At 44.6% G+C, this 18,159-nt stretch overlaps 1 protein-coding gene across 5 annotated transcripts in view; it reads right to left on the bottom strand.

Annotated features, from left to right (window-relative positions):
• dnah12 (dynein, axonemal, heavy chain 12) overlaps positions 1-18,159 on the bottom strand; it is a 379,348-nt gene that overhangs the window by 4,306 nt on the left and 356,883 nt on the right. For all 5 annotated transcript variants that reach the window (XM_068051688.1, XM_068051689.1, XM_068051690.1 and 2 more), the window contains 6 exons: positions 13,918-14,058; positions 13,665-13,802; positions 8,376-8,609; positions 7,089-7,277; positions 6,781-6,884; positions 3,122-3,326 (listed from right to left, as the gene is read on the bottom strand). In XM_068051688.1, the coding sequence (XP_067907789.1) occupies positions 3,122-3,326; positions 6,781-6,884; positions 7,089-7,277; positions 8,376-8,609; positions 13,665-13,802; positions 13,918-14,058 (1,011 nt within the window). The remainder of the gene's footprint in view (positions 1-3,121; positions 3,327-6,780; positions 6,885-7,088; positions 7,278-8,375; positions 8,610-13,664; positions 13,803-13,917; positions 14,059-18,159) is intronic.

Here is an 18,159-nt window from a genome sequence, read left to right as displayed (position 1 = left end):
TTGGGATATCCAGAAGAACTGGTTTCTCTCAGGTCCTGCAAATTTGCTGACAGGACCTGATTAACATCTCTTACATCTTTGTCATAGACAGCCAGAATGAGAGATTGGCTGGTTGTTGGGCGGATAGGCTATTGGCATCAGGCTGCAGTAGTGAAGCGCGGGGGAGGGATCGGAGGGGGAGGGATCAGCGGCCTCGGGGGGTGGGTGAAGGGAGTGAAGGGAGGGGGTGAAGGGAGGGGGTGAGGGGTGTGAAGGGAAGGGGGGGTGAAAGGGGTGTGAAGGGAGGGGGAATGAAGGGGGTCAAGGGGGTGAGAAGGGGGAAGAGGGTGGGAAGGGGGGTGGGAAGGGTGAAGGGAGGGTGGGGGGATGAAGGAGGGGCGAGAAGGTGGGGTAAGAAGGAATGAGGTGAAGGGGGTGGGGAGGGGTGAAGGAGGTTGGGGGGTGAAGGGGGTGGGGGGGGGATGAATGGGGGATACGGGGGTGAAAGGGGGAGGAGAATAGGTCGGGGGCCGAGATTGGAAGCCCCAGTGGTGGAGGAGATTGAAAGGGGTTTGTGAGAGACAGTGGAAGAGTTGGATCGGAAAGAACTTCAGGAAGAGATGGTTTAGCGATGGTGATCAGAGGCCTTGTGGGAGAAATCGGGGGTGGGGGGGGGTGGCGGGGGGGAGGGGAAATCAGACTTGGGAAGATTATAAGGGTCCACGGTGGAGAAGATTAGAAGGGCCTCAGGAGAGACTGGCCTCGGGGAAGGGGGGGGGGGTGGTAAGATAAGAGATATTGGGAAGGGAAAGGGGGAGATTGTGGGGGGAGGGAGGAGGGGAGATTGGGAGGGCCTCAGGAGGGGGAAGGGGGAGATTGGGGGGGGGATTGGGAGGGCCTCGGGGGTGAGGGGAGGGTGGAGATTGGGAGGGCCTCAGGGATGAGGGGAGGGGGAGATTGGGAGGGCATCGGGGGGAAGATTGGGAGGGCCATGGAGGGGGGGGGGGGGGGAGATTGGGAGGCCCTTGTGGGGGTGGGGGATATTGGGAGGGCCTCGAGGTGAGGCGGAGATTGGGAGGGCCACTGGGGGTGGGGGGGGGGGGGGAGATTGGGAGGGCCTCGGGGTGCGGGGGGAGATTGGTAGGGCCTCTGGGGGAGTGGGAGATTGGGAGGGCATTGGGAGCACTTTGGAATGGCTGATGGAGGAGATCGTAGGCCCAATGGGGGAAGGTCAGAAGAGTCAGGGTTGGGGTGGGGGGAGTGATTGGTAAGGTCTGGGGGTGGTATGCGATCACAGACCATGTCTGAAACAGGTAAACTGGATCCAGTAGGTAAGCTGAAAGGCACCTACCTCCCGGATCTAGCAGTCCTCGCCTCTCTTCAGTCAGCAGATTTCCTGAGGAATCTGACCAGCCAGGGTTAAATTTAAAATGGTGGCGAATTCTGAGGCACACTGCCTCATTATAATATTTTAATCATGAACCCGCCTCCTGCGAGCAGGTTGTTTACCCTATCCTGCCTCTGTTAAAACAGGAAGTGGTTCCTTCTGGTTGGAGATATTGCATTTACTTTTCGGGTGACTTTCTTCCAGGCATGATTTCAGTGGACTTTGGTGGTAATGTAACCTGCTAACCTGAATATGATGCACTATCAATCAAGTACTGCATCTACCAGTTCTGAAACAGCACAGGCTATCAAGTGCAATTTCTAAGCTGCATTCCCAGGCGAAAACCCATTTTCCCAATTGCTTTACCAGAACATTCACTTTTAGATCAATAATTTAGGGCATTTAAAATATGCTTAATATCCTATCTACTCAACATTTTAATTGTTTAAGTAGTGGTACAGGAAGCAATGCCAACACCAGTGCATAGGATTACACTTAAGTTTGGGCAGGCAGTCATTAATGGTTTTCATTATTAGCACTGTGGACAGCCATAGCACTAAGGCTCTAGAATATTGATCCCCATTTTACATGAATCATAGATTTTTTTGCTTGCAAAGCGGGGGACTTATCGTGTATACAGAACTCTTTATATGTGTTATATATGATACACAAAAAATAGAATAGATAATATAAATCACAGTAGCAGCAATATTGGTAAACAAAGACTTTGAGGTAAATAATGAGATTATGCAAACGAGTGAGATGCATATAAAGGTAAAATAAAAATAGACAAGTAGCTTATCTAATATTTATGAATAAGTTTATGCAAAAATGTAAGTAAGGAAACGGATCCATTTTCTACAGGACATTGTGCCAGTAGAAAGATGTTTTTGGGTCAGTTATCAGCTGCAGAAGCGATATAAGTCACAATCACCAAGACTGGAGTGATCTCACTGAAGGAACTCTTTTCTTTGTATGAGAAATTTATACTAAGATGTGGATATATACACATTGTCTCGCCCCCTCCGCACAATGCCCCCGCGTTGGCTGTGGTGGGGAAGAGACGGTCGCCCACCTCCTCCTGGAATGTGCCTTTGCAAAGCAGGTGTGGAAAGAGATGCAGTGGGTTTTGTCAAGGTTCATCCCAAGCAGCTCTGTAACACAGGAGTCTGTGCTCTACGGGCTGTTCCCAGGGACGCACACCGAGACAAACATCAACTGCTGCTGGAGGACTATCAATTCGGTGAAAGACGCCCTTTGGTCTGCCCGAAACTTGCTGGTCTTCCAGCGCAAAGAGTTGTCCACCACCGAATGTTGCAGACTGGCACATTCCAAGGTCCAGGACTACGTGCTGAGGGACGCACTAAAGCTTGGGGCAGCCGCAGCAAAGGCTCAATGGGGAAAGACCACAGTGTAAGGTTCCCCCACCAAGCTGAACTGAGGGGCTGGATCCATGGGAAACCCCTCGAACTGTATCGTTAATATTCTCAGTTGCTGTAAATGTAAAACTGTAATTGACATGACAATTGTGAAACGGAAGGGTTGGGAAGAAACTCATGACAGTATTGAAGGAAACTGATCTCCCTTGCAATGTTTGTATTTTTTGGTGCTGTTTGGAAACTGTTTGGCAATGTAATTTTTACAGATTTTTATGAATAAAGTATATTTTGGAAATTAAAAAAAAAATTCCCAATATTTGACTAAAATTTTGATTTCTAGCTATTTTGAGATCATGATAAATTAAGTGATTTTTACCTGCAGGAATTCTAGCCGGGCCAAAAAATCAGTGATGTAGCTTCCCAAAGGCTTGAGGCTGGGGTAAGAGCATTTAGCCCACTGTTCAGGCAGTTTTCCAACCAGCAAACTTCCTGCCAGTGCTTCCAGCTTTGAATCCATCACCACTAAACCTTTAATTGCTTTCTTCAGGCTCCATAGAGTGAATCGTATTGTTCGAATTAAACTGAGATTAGGAGAGATACAAAAAAAGTTAAGAATTGTAAGAAAAATGGTATCAAGGCACTGAATGCTGGTTTTTATATTTTTTATGTGAAATAGGCTACAAATATACACAAAAAGTATAGTTAAAATGTTAGTTACAGAAGGCTATATGAACAAGAGAAAGCCATTCCTTGAGCTTGTTCCAACATTCAATTAAACTATGATTGATCTGTATCTTAACTCCACTTACCAGTCATGCTTCCATATCCCTTAATACCCATGCTGAACAAAAATCTATCAATCTCAATTTTGAAATTTTCAATTGACCTAGCTTCAACAGCTTTTTGGGGGAAAGATTCCAGATTTCCACTACACTTTGTGTGAAGAAATGCTTCCTGACATCACCCCTGAATTGCCTAGATCTAATTCTTATTTTGGACTCCCCACCAGAGGAAATAGTTTCTTTCTAACTACACTGTCAACTTAACAACACCTTGCAATTATAGAATGCCTTTAACATAGTGAAACACCCTAAGGCACTTCGTAGAAAGTTATCAAACAACCTTTGACACTGAGCCACATAAGGAGATATTAGGGCAGTTGATCAAAAGTTCAGTCAAAGATGTAGGTTTTAAGGAGTGTCTTAAAGGAGGAAAGAGAGGTAGAGAGACAGAGATAGGCTTAGGGAGGAAATTCCAGGGTTTAGGGCATCGGCAGTTGAAGGCATGGCTGCCAATGGTGGACCAATTAAAATTGGGGATGTGCAAGAGGCCAGAATTGGTGGACCGCAGATATCTTGGAGGGTTGTAGAGTTGCAGGAGGTTAGGGAGATAGCAAGGGCAAAGCCATGTAGGGTCTTGAAAACAAGAATGAGAATTTTAAAATCACTGTAGGTCAGCAAGCACAAAGGTGACCAGGACATGGTGCGAGTTATGATTGGAGCAGCAGAGTTTTGCATGACCTTATGTCTACGGAGGGTGGAAGATGGAAGGCTGGCCAGGAGTGTGCTGCAATAGTCAAGCCTAGAGGCAAAAAGACAAAGATTAGGGTATCAGCAGCAGATAATTTTAACACTTCATTTAGATTGCTTCTTAATCTTCTGTGCTCAAGGGAATACAAGCCTAGAGGGAAAAAGTTTAGGGGGGATATGCGTGGAAAGTTCTTTACGCAGAGGGTGGTGGGTGCCTTGAACGCGTTGCCAGCGGAGGTGGTAGACACGGGCACGATAGCGTCTTTTAAGATGTATCTAGACAGATACATGAATGGGCAGGAAGCAAAGAGATACAGGCCCTTAGAAAATAGGCGACATGTTTAGATAGAGGATCTGGATCGGCACAGGCTTGGAGGGCCGAAGGGCCTGTTCCTGTGCTGTAATTTTCTTTGTTCTTTGTTCTATACAACCTGCCCTCAAAACTTAACCTTTTTAGCCCAGGTATCATTTTGGTGAGCCTGCACTGAAGCTCTCCTGAGGTGCAATACCCAGAACTGAACACAATACTGTAAATGGGGTCTAACCAGAGCTTTATACAACTGTAACATAACATTCACTTTTTTGTATTCCAGCTCCCACTGAGATAAAAGCCAACATTACACTAGACTTTTTAATTACTTTTTGTACTAATCCCCTAGCTTTTAGTGATTTCTGTATGTGAAGCCCTTAATCTCTCTGCTCATTCACAGTTCCCAGCTTCTCACTATTTTAGAAAATACTCAATCTATCTTTCTCAGGTTTAAAATGGATAATATAACACTTTGCCACATTAAATACCATCTGCCACAGGTTTTCTCTCTTTGGCCTCCTTATCTCGAGAGACAATGGGTAAGCGCCTGGAGGTGGTCAGTGGTGTGTGGAGCAGCGCCTGGAGTGGCTGTTAAGGCCAATTCTAGAGTGACAGACTCTTCCACAGGTGCTGCAGAAAAATTTGTTTGTTGGGGCTGTTACACAGTTGGCTCTCCCCTTGCACTTCTGTCTTTTTTCCTGCCAACTGCTAAGTCTCTTCGACTCGCCACACATTAGACCCGCCTTTATGGCTGCCCGCCAGCTCTGGCGAACGCTGGCAACTGACTCCCACGACTTGTGATCAATGTCGCAGGACTTCATGTCGCATTTGCAGACGTCTTTAAAGCGGAGACATGGACGGCCGGTGGGTCTGATACCAGTGGCGAGCTCGCTGTACAATGTGTCTTTGGGGATCCTGCCATCTTCCATGCGGTTCACATGGCCAAGCCATCTCAAGCGCCACTGACTCAGTAGTGTGTATAAGCTGGGGATGTTGGCCGCCTCGAGGACTTCTGTGTTGGAGATACGGTCCTGCCACCTGATGCCAAGTATTCTCCGGAGACAGCGAAGATGGAATGAATTGAGACGTCGCTCTTGGCTGACGTACGTTGTCCAAGCCTTGCTGTCATAGAGCAAGGTACTGAGGACACAGGCTTGATACACTCAGACTTTTGTGTTCCGTGTCAGTGCGCCACGGACACAGGTTTGTTCACTACTTAATCTATCAATGCCCCATTGCAACTTTCTGCTCCCATCTATGCTCTTTACAATACTGTCATCAGTAAACTTGGATGTATGGCTCTCTACTCCTTCATCCAAGTCATTCAGAAATATAGAGAAAAGTTGAGGCCCAGAACCAATCCCTGGGAGACACCATGTGCTGAATTTTCAAAAGGGGGCCGGGAACCCGTTGCCAGGATGATATCCAGTTCCCGAACCCACTGTCTGAGCTGCACCGTTAACGCGACGTGATCTTCAAATGTGAATGCCCTAATTGGGCAGGAGGCAAGCTCGGCGCCCAATTAGGGTGCTGAGTGTCTGCAGAAGGTGGAAGCTGCCTGCAAAGCGTGTGGCAAAAGCAGGTGGTAGCCATGACAGGGCCTGCCACTGACTTGCCAACGTCAGCTCCCTCGAGGACCAATGGAATAAAGAGGTGAGGGAACGCTTCCAGAATTTAAAAAGTGTCCTGTGCTTCGCCTGGTGCAAGATTTCTGTGGGTCCAAAACATTTTATCTTGCAGAAAAAGTTTGCCCGCTGCCTGCTGTGAGCCCGACAGCTATGCACTGTCGGGTATGAGATAGGTTGTGCTCACCAGAATTGCCACTGAAAACTGCAGTGCAGACCTTCCCCCACCGCGCACCCCCCCTACCACCCCCCGGGGCCCTGAACAAGCTTCTTCATGGGCTTAATGGACCCTTAATTGGAGGCGAGCAGCTTCCCCCACCGTGCAACACCCCCAATCCCCTTCCCACATTGAAAATCTTGGACTATCCTGGGGGAGTTCGGTTCTGGAGACAACCTCTAGAACTGCGATATTTAAATCACAACCACACCACGTCCCATCTCTGTGACTTTTTAAAAATCCGGCCCCTCCATTCACATCCTGACAATTTGTTTACATACTCATTATCTCTACTCTCTGTCTCTCAACTCCTAACAATTCTAATTTTCCTCATGAGAGAAAAACTCTACTTACTTATTGAATCGCTCCATCTCTTGCACTAACACTGTATTCATGCTTTCTTCATATTTTACTGGGTATTTGATCAGGGCTTGTTCAATATCATAATCTTTAGGAAGCTGGAAGAGAAAAATTCACAGAATGTATTTGATAACTGACAAAGAACGAGTCAAAATATGTGGAAATAAATACTCCCTGAATGTAATGCAGATGTCTTTGAACATAGCTAGGCATATTCTTATGGACAATGTCATGCACTTGGAAATGGAACCCTTTGCATAATGAAGTGATATCAATAGTAATCGTTTGGATATTCTAAGTACCTTTTCCAAGATGTCTGTTGCAATATCATGTAGTACGTGATCACTGGAACCAGATGAACCTCCCTGACCACTGCCTCCCTGTGTTAGTAGCAGTGAGTCAAACATTATCTTGGTTTGTTGTAGATCCTTTGAGATGTCTACATTTTCATGCATTCCAAAGACCTCTGGGTGCTGAGAGGAGGGCAGTTTCTGTGCAGAGAGCAAAAGATGTTAAAAGTGAAATTATAAAACAAAGGACAAAGGGGCCAAAATTCAATTGCCAGCAGGTAGGTTCTTGCCTTAAAAACAGGTGGCCTGCAATTGCAAATTGAATGGAGAGCACCTCTTGTATACCCAAGGCCCACCTGATGCAATTTTCAGACCAGTCTGTAAATGAATGAGCAGCACGGAAGCCTGAAAAAGGTGAGAGGCTGCTTAATTATGTATATTGGAATTCTATGCGAACCATAAGACTCTGGTAGCAATTTTCAAGTGCAAATGGATGGAATGTGTGCCGGACACTAGACGTTAAATGGCCTATCCAATGGTCCTTAAAGTCAATAGAAGTGCTTGCCCATGGCCCTCTCAAAAGACTCTGGGCCTCGTCCAACCTCTCAATGCCCACCCACCGGATCGCCTTACCTCACTATCCCCACGGCTCAGTGGGAGTCAGTCAACTTCCCATAATCTCAGCACCAGCAAATTAGTGAATTCCCACAGCTCGTTGCAGTACGCTAATGAGCCCTGGGGCACATAACGGCTCAGGACGGGCAGGTGGAGAGGCAGCGAAGTCAACTTCACTCCCATTTTGAATGTTACTTGAAAATTACCGCAAGAAATGTGAAAATAATTAGTGAGCATTTCAAATGGCAAACTTACAGAGCGCATTTTGGGTAGATTAATTAATCAAGTTGTGAAGTAATGTGCTTTAAACTTATTGTGCTGAATTATAAAAGAAATCACAATAATGACATTTTTGTTTTGATTTTCAAAGTATTAATTTCTACGTAGAATAAGTAGATTAATTTACTGATTTTAGGTCTATGTTGATAAAAAGAAATAAAAATGGTCACATTAAGGGGATGTGAATAAGTGAACTGAACAGGCTGAATAATCTTTTCACCTTCTTCTTAGCAAACATATAGTGCAATAGAAGTATTCATGGATAAATTGTAACCATTTCAGTTGTTTCAAAATATTAAATGTAAATATTAAATTAAATGTAAAAAAAATAATTTAATTTAGTCTTACAGAAACGTAAGCAAAGTAAGAATGAGTTAAAGGATAAACCAATAGATTGTGAATTACCTTAATGAAGTCAATGTAGTCATCATAATTTCCTTTGGGTGGTGCACAGTAATTTCTACTGGGGGAGAATGAATACCTTGGATTTTCTATCAACTCAGGATTGTAAAAATCTGCCAGAATTGTCATCAGGAGACGTCTGTCCCAGTCATCTGTCACACGGCCCCCATAATTACATTCACCAGTCAGATATACGATGGCTTCAAATGGAACACTGTCATAGTCATTAATGAAGAGCTGTAAACCATACAGACAGGAACATTAATATATCATAGAGCAAATGGAACATGTATTGCTGCTAAATCTGGAAGAAAATAGAGATAGAAAAATCTAAGGAGGTTTAAGGTCCCTGAATCAGCAAATATCTGAGCAATATAGACTAGGATGGTCCTTGGTATAACCTAAATTAGATGAAATCACCTGCAGCAAGCAAAAGGGTAACTACATTATCTTCAATATCCTTAAGCTAGGGAAAGGAAGAGAAACCATGGTTCCCAATCCCAATGACAGTGCAGCAACCCCTACTGGAAGAGCACTGTGTGAATGTTAGGCAAAGAAAGGATCAGGATTAACTTCTGTAGCCCCTAAACAAGATAAAATGAGTCTGGCCAGGGAAAATTATATCTTCTAGCATGCGTATGTGTGAGTCCAGGTGAAGTTTTCATTCAACCACGTAATATGTGACTTTTAGGATTAAAACTTTAATTTAAAATTTTACTTATAGGTTTAGATAAAAATGAAAAGGATGTGAGGTGGGATTTGAAAAGGTGAAACTCATGCCACACATACCAAATTTAATGTATACATAATTTAATGATACATAAAACACCTGAATAGTTTCAGAATATGAAGTAATTGGATAATTAATTTTTATTTCCATTACGCACATTATGATTAAAAAGCTAGTCTAATGATGGCCATAAAACCATTGTCAATTGTTGTAAAAACCCATCTGGTTCACTAATGACCTTTAGGGAAGGAAATCTGCTGTCCTTACCTGGTCTGGCCTACATGTGACTCCAGACCCACAGCAATGTGGTTGACTCTTACATGCCCTAGCAAGCCACTCAGTTGTACCTAACCGCTACGAAGTCAATAAAAACAGCACTGTGGGTGTACCTACCCCACATGGACTGCAGAAGTTCAAGAAGTCACAGCTCACCACCACCTTCTCAAGGGCAATTAGGGATGGGCAATAAATGCTGGCCTGGCCAGCGATGCCCACATCCCATGAATGAATTTTTAAAAAAATGATTCAACTGGATGAAAGGTATCCTTGTAATTTAGTACAATTAAAACAAAAAAATTGTAATCATCATCTCTTCTTCACAGCTCAAGTGATTTCTTAATGTTACCTGTACAGTGCAGACTGCCTTGTGGGCGACTCGGGAGAGACCAAGGCTAAGGGAATAAACCCTAACAGAAAATCCAGAGCGAACCCCTAAAGCGGTCATGTGTCAACTTTGGCATGTTTCCGGCAGTTCCTGCAGCAATACCGGTGCCAAACATCGTGCACTGCACTCCTTAGGACCCCACTAGGAAGGCCGAGAGGGGGGTTCTGACGCTTGGGCAACTCACAACCTCCATACATTCCGCCCAGGCATGCGCCATGGAGAAGTCACTTCATAGTCGCCTCACAGCGACCAAAACAACACGGAAGGCAGCAGTTACGGGTAAGAAGTCCAGCTCAATTGGCATAGAGATTGGGCGCCATGGGTTGCCTTTGTCGGTGGGAGAGGTCATTGCATCTCACTGGACAGCTACCGCCCACCTCAAACCGGGCAGCCCCTGGTCAGAAAGGTTCTGTCCTGCCAAAGTCCACATGCTTCAATGGGTGCTTGGAGCTCAGGGTCATTGCCCGACAAGTGGACTGTAACACCGCACCAAACAGCACGACAAAAAAAGGAAAGGTACCAGCCCTTCGCTTTGCAAGCTGGAATGTCAGAACTATGTGTCCTGGTCTGTCAGAAGACCTTACACAAATCAACGACTCTCGGAAGAATGCCATCATTACCAACGAGCTCAGTAGATTCAATGTGAACATTGCAGCACTTCAGGAGACACGCCTTCCTGCGAGCGGATCTCTGAGAGAGCAAGAATACACCTTCTACTGGCAGGGTAGGGATCCTAAAGAACCAAGACAGCATGGAGTGGGCTTCGCCATCAGAAACTCTTTGCTCAGCATGATAGAGCCACCCTCAAATGGCTCGGAACGCATACTGTCCATCCGACTGCTCACCCCCTCTGGCCCAGTACACCTACTCAGCATCTAAGTTCCAACACTCTGCTCCCCACCTGAAGTTAAAGACCAGTTCCACGAAGAACTCCATAATATCATTAGTAGCATTCCAAATACCGAACATTTGTTCCTGCTGGGGGACTTTAATGCCAGGGTTGGGGCCGACCATGACTCATGGCCCTCCTGCCTCGGGCGCTATGGCATTGGAAGGATGAATGAGAATGGAAAGAGACTGCTGGAGTTGTGTAACTATCACAACCTCTGCATCACCAACTCGTTCTTTCATATTAAACCCTGTCACCAGGTTTCATGGTGACACCCAAGATCACGTCGTTGGCACCAGCTGGACGTCATCGTCACAAAGCGAGCCTCTATAAACAGTGTCCAAATCACACGCAGCTTCCACAGTGCAGACTGTGACACCGACCACTCCCTGGTGTGCAGCAAAGTTAGATTCAAACCAAAGAAGCTACATCACTCCAAGCAGAAGGGCCACCCGCGCATCAACACTAACAGAATTTCTTATCCACAGCTGTTACATAAGTTTCTAAATTCACTTGAACAAGCCTTTCAAAACACTCCTGCAGTGGAGATCACATCAGAGGGCCCACATCAGAGATGCCATCTATGTCTCAGCAATGACCACCTTTGGCAAACTGAGAAGCAGAATACAGACTGGAATCAATCTCACTTTGAAGAGCTGGAACCTGTCATCGCCGCTAAGCGCACTGTAATGTTGAACTGCAAGAAAGCCCCCAGCGAGTTAACATCCGTAGCACTTAAAGTAGCCAGAAGAGCTGCACAAAGAACAGCCAGGCACTGTGCAAATGACTACTGGCAACACCTATGCAGTTGTATTCAGCTGGTCTCCGACACCGGAAACATCAGAGGAATGTATGATGGCATTAACAGAGCTTCTGGGCCAACCATCAAGAAGATTGCCCCCCTCAAGTCTAAATCAGGATAAAACGATCACTGACCAACGCAAGCAAATGGACCACTGGGTGGAGCATTACCTAGAACTGTACTCCAGGGAAAAGGTTGTCACTGATACCGCCCTCAATGCAGCTCAGTCTCTGCCAGTCATGGATGAGCTGGACGAACAGCCAACAAAATCTGAACTCAGTGATGCCATTGATTCTCTAGCCAGTGGAAAAGCCCCTGGAAAGGACGGCATTACCCCTGAAATAATCAAGCGTGCCAAGCCTGCTATACTCTCAGCACTCCATGAACTGATTTGCCTGTGCTGGGATGAGGGAGCAGTACCATAGGACATGCGTGATGCCAGTATCATCACCCTCTACAAGAACAAGGGTGACTGCAATGACTGCAACAACTACTGTGGAATCTCCCTGCTCAGCATAGTGGGGAAAGTCTTCACTTCAGTCGTTTTAAACAGACTCCAGAGGCTGGCTGAGCGGGTCTATCCTGAGGCACAGTGCGGCTTTCGAGCAGAGAGATCCACCATTGACATGCTGTTCTCCCTTGGCCAGCTACAGGAGAAATGCCGCGAACAACAGATGCCCCTCGATGTTGCTTTCGTTGATCTCACCAAAGCCTTTGACCTCGTCAGCAGACGTGGTCTCTTCAGACTACTAGCAAAGATCGGATGTCCACCAAAGCTACTAAGTATCATCACCTCTTTCCATGACAATATGAAAGGCACAATTCAGCATAGCGGTGCCGCATCAGACCCCTTTCCTATCCTGAGTGGTGTGAAACAGGGCTGTGTTCTCGCACCTACACTGTTTGGGATCTTCATCTCGCTGCTGCTCTCACATGCATTCAAGTCTTCAGAAGAAGGAATTTTCCTCCACACAAGATTAGATGGCAGGTTGTTCAACCTTGCCCGTCTTAGAGCGAAGACCAAAGCATGGAAAGTCCTCATCAGGGAACTCCTCTTTGCTGACGATGCTGCATTAACATCCCACACTGAAGAGTGCCTGCAGAGACTCATCAACAGGATTGCGGCTGCCTGCAATGAATTTGGCCTAACCATCAGCCTCAAGAAAATGAACATCATGGGACAGGACATCGGAAATGCTCCATCCATCAATATTGGCGACCATGCTCTGGAGGTGGTTCAAGAGTTCACCTACCTAGGCTCAACTATCACCAGTAACCCGTCTCTCGATGCAGAAATTAAAAGCATATGGGAAAAGCATCCGCTGCAATGTCCAGACTGGCCAAGAGGGTGTGGGAAAATGGCGCACTGACACGGAACACAAAAGTCCAAGTGTTTCAAGCCTGCGCCCTCAGTACCTTGCTCTACAGCAGCGAGGCCTGGACAACATATGTCAGCCAACAGCGACGTCTCAACTCACTCCATCTTCGCTGCCTCCGGAGAATCCTTGGCATCAGGTGGCAGGACGTATCTCCAACGCAGAAGTCCTCGAGGTGGCCAATATCCCCAGCATATACACCCTACTGAGCCAGTGGCGCTTGAGATGGCTTGGCCACGTGAGTCGCATGGAAGATGGCAGGATCCCCAAGGACGCATTGTACAGCGAGCACATCACTGGTATCAGACCCACCTGCTGTCCATGTCTCCGCTTTAAAGACATCTGCAAACGCGACATGAAGTCCTGTGACATTGACTACAATTCGTGGGAGTCAGTTGCCAGTGATCGCCAGAGCTGGCAGACAGCCATAAAGGCAGGCTAAAGAGTGGCGAGTTGAAGAGACTTAGCAGTTGGCAGGAAAAAAGACAGAAGTGCAAGGAGAGAGCCAACTGTGTAACAGCCCCGACAACCAATTTTATCTGCAGCGCCTGTGGAAGAGTCTGTCACTCTGGAATTGGCCTTTATAGCCACTCCAGGCACTGCTTCACAAACCACTGACCACCTCTCGGCACTTACCCATTGTCTCTCAAGACAAGGAGGCCAAAGACCTGTACAGTATTAAAGTACTGAGATTATACCATTTTTTTTTTGTGAACTGCTTTGAGATAAAGAGGTTTGTGAGTCACCAACACAAAAACAAGTCTACTTAGAAGACGATCAACCTCCTGCTTATAAATTGTATGGTGCACTATAATACTGATTTTTTTTTACCTGCAACTGCCTAACACTGATACGCAGGTCAGACTCATTAAATCCATATGGAATATTCCAGCCAAGGGGACCAAACTTCCTTCTCTCCTGTACAATTGCATGGAAAAAGCAAAGTCCAAAAAGAAGTTTCTCCCAGACCTGATAGAAGGAAATGGGTGGATTAGAAATACAAGAAATAACTATAAATTTACAGGAAGGATCTGATAATCAAATTTAATTAGAGTATTTTGTGCAGCATGAAATCTAAACTGACCAGTTCTTTTCCAACGCAGTGGTTGAAAAATGTGGAGTCAGAGATAGGGTCTGTGAGGTAAGATTGGAGTAAGTTTAATCGGAGACCAGTGGGAGGTTCATTAGTCATCTTCACACCATTCTGCAATATGGTCACAGGAAACTGTAACAAAAGAAAAATGGCAGAATAAAATGTCACATGTCTCTTGTTAGCACTATGTAAAATGGAAATCTCCAGTTTTCAAACTTGTTCTTTTTAAATAATGGTGTTAGTATTTCATGTATAATACATATTTTAAAAAGTACTTAAAAGTAAATTTCAAAAACCACAAAAGATGCAACTATCATATCTATGGTTTTATTTTTAACTGTATTATATTTGAAATTAGCATTTGTTACTTTTTTGCTTGCTGCGTATAGTATACTAAGTCATTTATAGATTGCTGCACTGAAGCCTTTAATGTTGATAATTTTTCCAAATTTTGCTAGAATAATGGATCAGATAAATTGGAATCAAAGATTGGCAGGCAAAACGGTAACTGAACAATGGGCTGCCTTTAAAGAGGAGATGGTTTGGGCACGGTCAAGGTATATTCCTATGAAGAGGAAAGGAAGGGCAATCAAATTCAGAGCTCCCTGGATGACAAAAGAGATAGCAATCAAGTTGAAGAAGAAAAAGTGTGCTTATGACAAATGTCAGGTGGACAAACAACCGAGAACCAGGCTGAATATCGAAAGTTCATTCGGAAAGTGAAAAAGAAAATGAGAAGCAAAGAGAGACAGAATGAAAAGAGACTGGGAGCTAACATAAAAGGGAAGCCAAAAGTCTTCTGCAGGCATATTAATAGTAAAAGGGTGGTAAAAGGAGGATTGGGGCTGATTAGGGACCAAAAAGGGTATTTACACATGGAGACAGGGGCATAGCTGAGGTATTAAATGAATTCCTCGCAACTGTCTTTACCGAGGAAGAAGACGCTACACAGGTCATGGTGAAAGAGGAGGTAATTTAGACACTTGAAGGGTTTAAAATTGATAGGGAGGTGGTATTGGATAGGATGTCTGTACTTAAAGTTGGCAAGGCACAAGGACTGGATGAGATGCATCCAAGGATACTGAAGGAAGTGAGAGTGGAAATTGTGGAGGCACAAGTAGACTCAGGGCTGGTGCCAGAGGACTGGAGAATTGCAAATGCTACACCCGTGTTCAAAAAAGGATGTAAAGGTAAGCTCAGCAACTACAGGTCAGTTAGTTTAACCTCGGCGATGGGGAACCTTCCTGAAACGATAATTCGGGCCAAGATTAATAGTCACTTGGGCAAATGTGGGTTAATTAAGGAAAGTCAGCATGGATTTTTTAAGAGCAAGCCGTGTTTAACTAATTTGCTTGAGTTTTTTGATGAGTTAACAGAAAGGGTTGTTAAGGGTAATGCTGTTGATGTGGCGTACATCGACTTCCAAAAGGCATTTGATAAAGTGCTGCAAAACAGATTTGTGACCAAAGCTATGACTCATGGAATAAAACGAACAGTAGCGACATGGTTATGAAATTGGCTGAGTGACAGGAAACAGAGAATAGTGGTTAATGGATGTTTTTCAGACTGGAGGAAGGTTTGTAGTGGAGTTCCTCAGAGGTCGGTGTTAGGACTCTTGCTCTTCCTGACATATATTAATGACCTAGACCTTGGTGTACAGGGCACAATTTCAAAATTTGTGGACGATACGAAACTTGAAAGCATTGTAAACTGTGAGGAGGATCATGTTGAACTTCAAAAAGTAAGCATGTTATGCTTCAGTTATACAGGGAATTGGTGAGAACACATCTCGAATACTATGTGCCGTTTTGGTCTCCTTATTTAAGGAAGGATGTAAATGCATTGGAGGTGGTTCGGAAGAGGTTTACTAGATTGATACCTGGAATGAGCGGGTTGTGGTGGATGTGGAGAGGATGTTTCCTCTTGTGGGTGAGTCCAGAACTAGGAGGCATTGTTTTAAAATTAGGGGTCACCATTTTAGGACAGAGATGAGGAAAAAAAATTTCTCTCAGAGGGTTGTGTGACTTTGGAACTCTCTGCCTCAGAAGGTGGTGGAGGCGGGGTCATTGAATATTTTTAAGGTGGAGGTAGACAGATTTGTGTTGGGCAAGGGAATCGAGGGTTATCGGGGGTAGATGGGAGAGTGAAATTCAAAACAAACAGATCAGCCATGATCTTATTGAATGGCGGAGCAGGCTCGAGGGGCCAAATGGCCTACTTCTGCTCCTAATTCGTATGTTCGTATGGTGGAAGGATTGCGAACGAGGAGGCACAGATTTAGGGTAATTGGCAAAAGAAGCAATGCAGACATGAGGAAAAACATTTTCATGCAGTCAGTGGTTAAGATCTAGATAGCACTTCCTGAGCGTGCATTCAAGAGGGAATTGGATTATTATCTGAAAAGGAAGAATTTGCAGGACTATGGGGAGAAGGCAGGGGAGTGACATTAGGTGAATTGCTCCTTTGGTGAGCCAGTGCAGACACGACAGGTTGAATGGCCTCCTTCTGTGCTGTAACAATTCTGTGACTCTGTAATGAAACTTGAACACTCAGTATAGAATATATTTTCTGCCACTGTAACCCGCCTAGCTCATTTGCTAGACACTATATGCCATTGTAAGGAAAGAGTTAATCAGACTGCTTTATGTAGCTGTTGTTATTTGCTATCGATTTCTCTTTATATTGTAGTAACGTTAGCTTTTAGCTTTTGCCTGTTCAACTTAGAAGTAGCGACCACTGAACAATTGAAATAAGTCTAACCTTAAAGAAATGTTCACTTCAGACAATAAACCTAATTAAAAGATATTCCAACAATTGGTTGATTACAAGTTCTGCAGAAAGGACATTAGCCCTTTCAAAAGCAAGAGATTGGCATGGAATGGTAGAAGATAACAAAGTTGGGAGTTGTACCAGTCTAAAGGAAAAGAACTTGTTAAAACTAAAGTTATTGCACGGACACAGTACAGGCAGAAAAGCTCCCTTTGTTATGAAGACCTTGAAAACCCATAGATCTGGAAAGTACACCAAGCTCAGAACTCTAACATGTTTTGAATTTCCCAGCTAAAACCTGCAAGGTTTTGTCATAAATGCGGCCGATAAGTATATGTTTTACTATTGTAAATAATTATTATTGTATGCTTAACCCTGTATGGGCAGAGCTGAGAAACACTAAGGGGCAAAAAACATTAGTGGGAGTTGTATATAGACCCCCTAACTGTAGTGGTGATGTTGGGAATGGCATTAAACAGGAAATTAGAGACACATGCGTTAATGGAACACAGGTGAGTTTAATCTGCATATAGATTGGGCAAATCAAATTAGTCACAATACCGTAGAGGAAGAATGCATGGAGTGTATACAGGATGGTTTTCTGGACCAATATGTTGAGGAACCAACTAGAGAACAGGCCATCCCAGACTGGGTATTATGTAATGAGAGGGGAATAATTGACAATCTAGTTGTGCGAGACCCCTTGGGGATGACAGACCATAATATGATAGAATTCTTCATCAAGATGGAGAGTGACGTAGTTGATTCTGAGACAAGGGTCCTGAATCTTAATAAAGGAAATTACGAAGTTATGAGGCGCGAGTTGGCTATGATGGATTGGGAAACGTTACTTAAAGGGATGTCGGTGGATAGGCAATGGCAAACATTCAAAGAGCGCATGGATGAACTGCAACAATTGTTTATTCCTGTCTGGCGCAAAAGTAAAACAGGAAAGGTAGCCAAACCATGGCTTACAAGGGAAATTAGAGATAGCATTAGATCCAAGGAAGAGGCATACAAATTCGCCAGAAAAAATAACAGACCTGAGGATTGGGAGCAGTTTAGAATTTAGCAAAGGAGGGCCAAGGGATTGATTAAGAAGGGGAAAATAGAGTACAAGAGTAAGCTTGCGGCGAACATAAAAACTGACTGTAAAAGTTTCAATGGGTATGTGAGGAGAAAAAGATTGGTGAAGACAAATGTAGGTCCCTTACAGTCAGAAACAGGGGAATTTATTATGGGGAACAACGAAATGGCTGAGCAACTAAATGCATACTTTAGTTCTGTCTTCGCAAAGGATGACACAAATAACATACCAGAAATGTTGGGGACCACAGGGTTTAGTGAGAGGGAGGAACTGAAGGAAATCAGTATTAGTAGAGAAATGGTGTTGAGGAAATTGATGGGATTGAAGGCCGATAAATCCCCAGAGCCTGATAATCTACATCCCAGAGTATATTAAGG

This window comes from Heterodontus francisci, chromosome 19 (genome assembly GCF_036365525.1).
Source record: "Heterodontus francisci isolate sHetFra1 chromosome 19, sHetFra1.hap1, whole genome shotgun sequence".
Taxonomy (NCBI): Eukaryota; Metazoa; Chordata; class Chondrichthyes; order Heterodontiformes; family Heterodontidae; genus Heterodontus; species Heterodontus francisci.
This window is presented reverse-complemented; position numbering and strand designations above follow the sequence as displayed.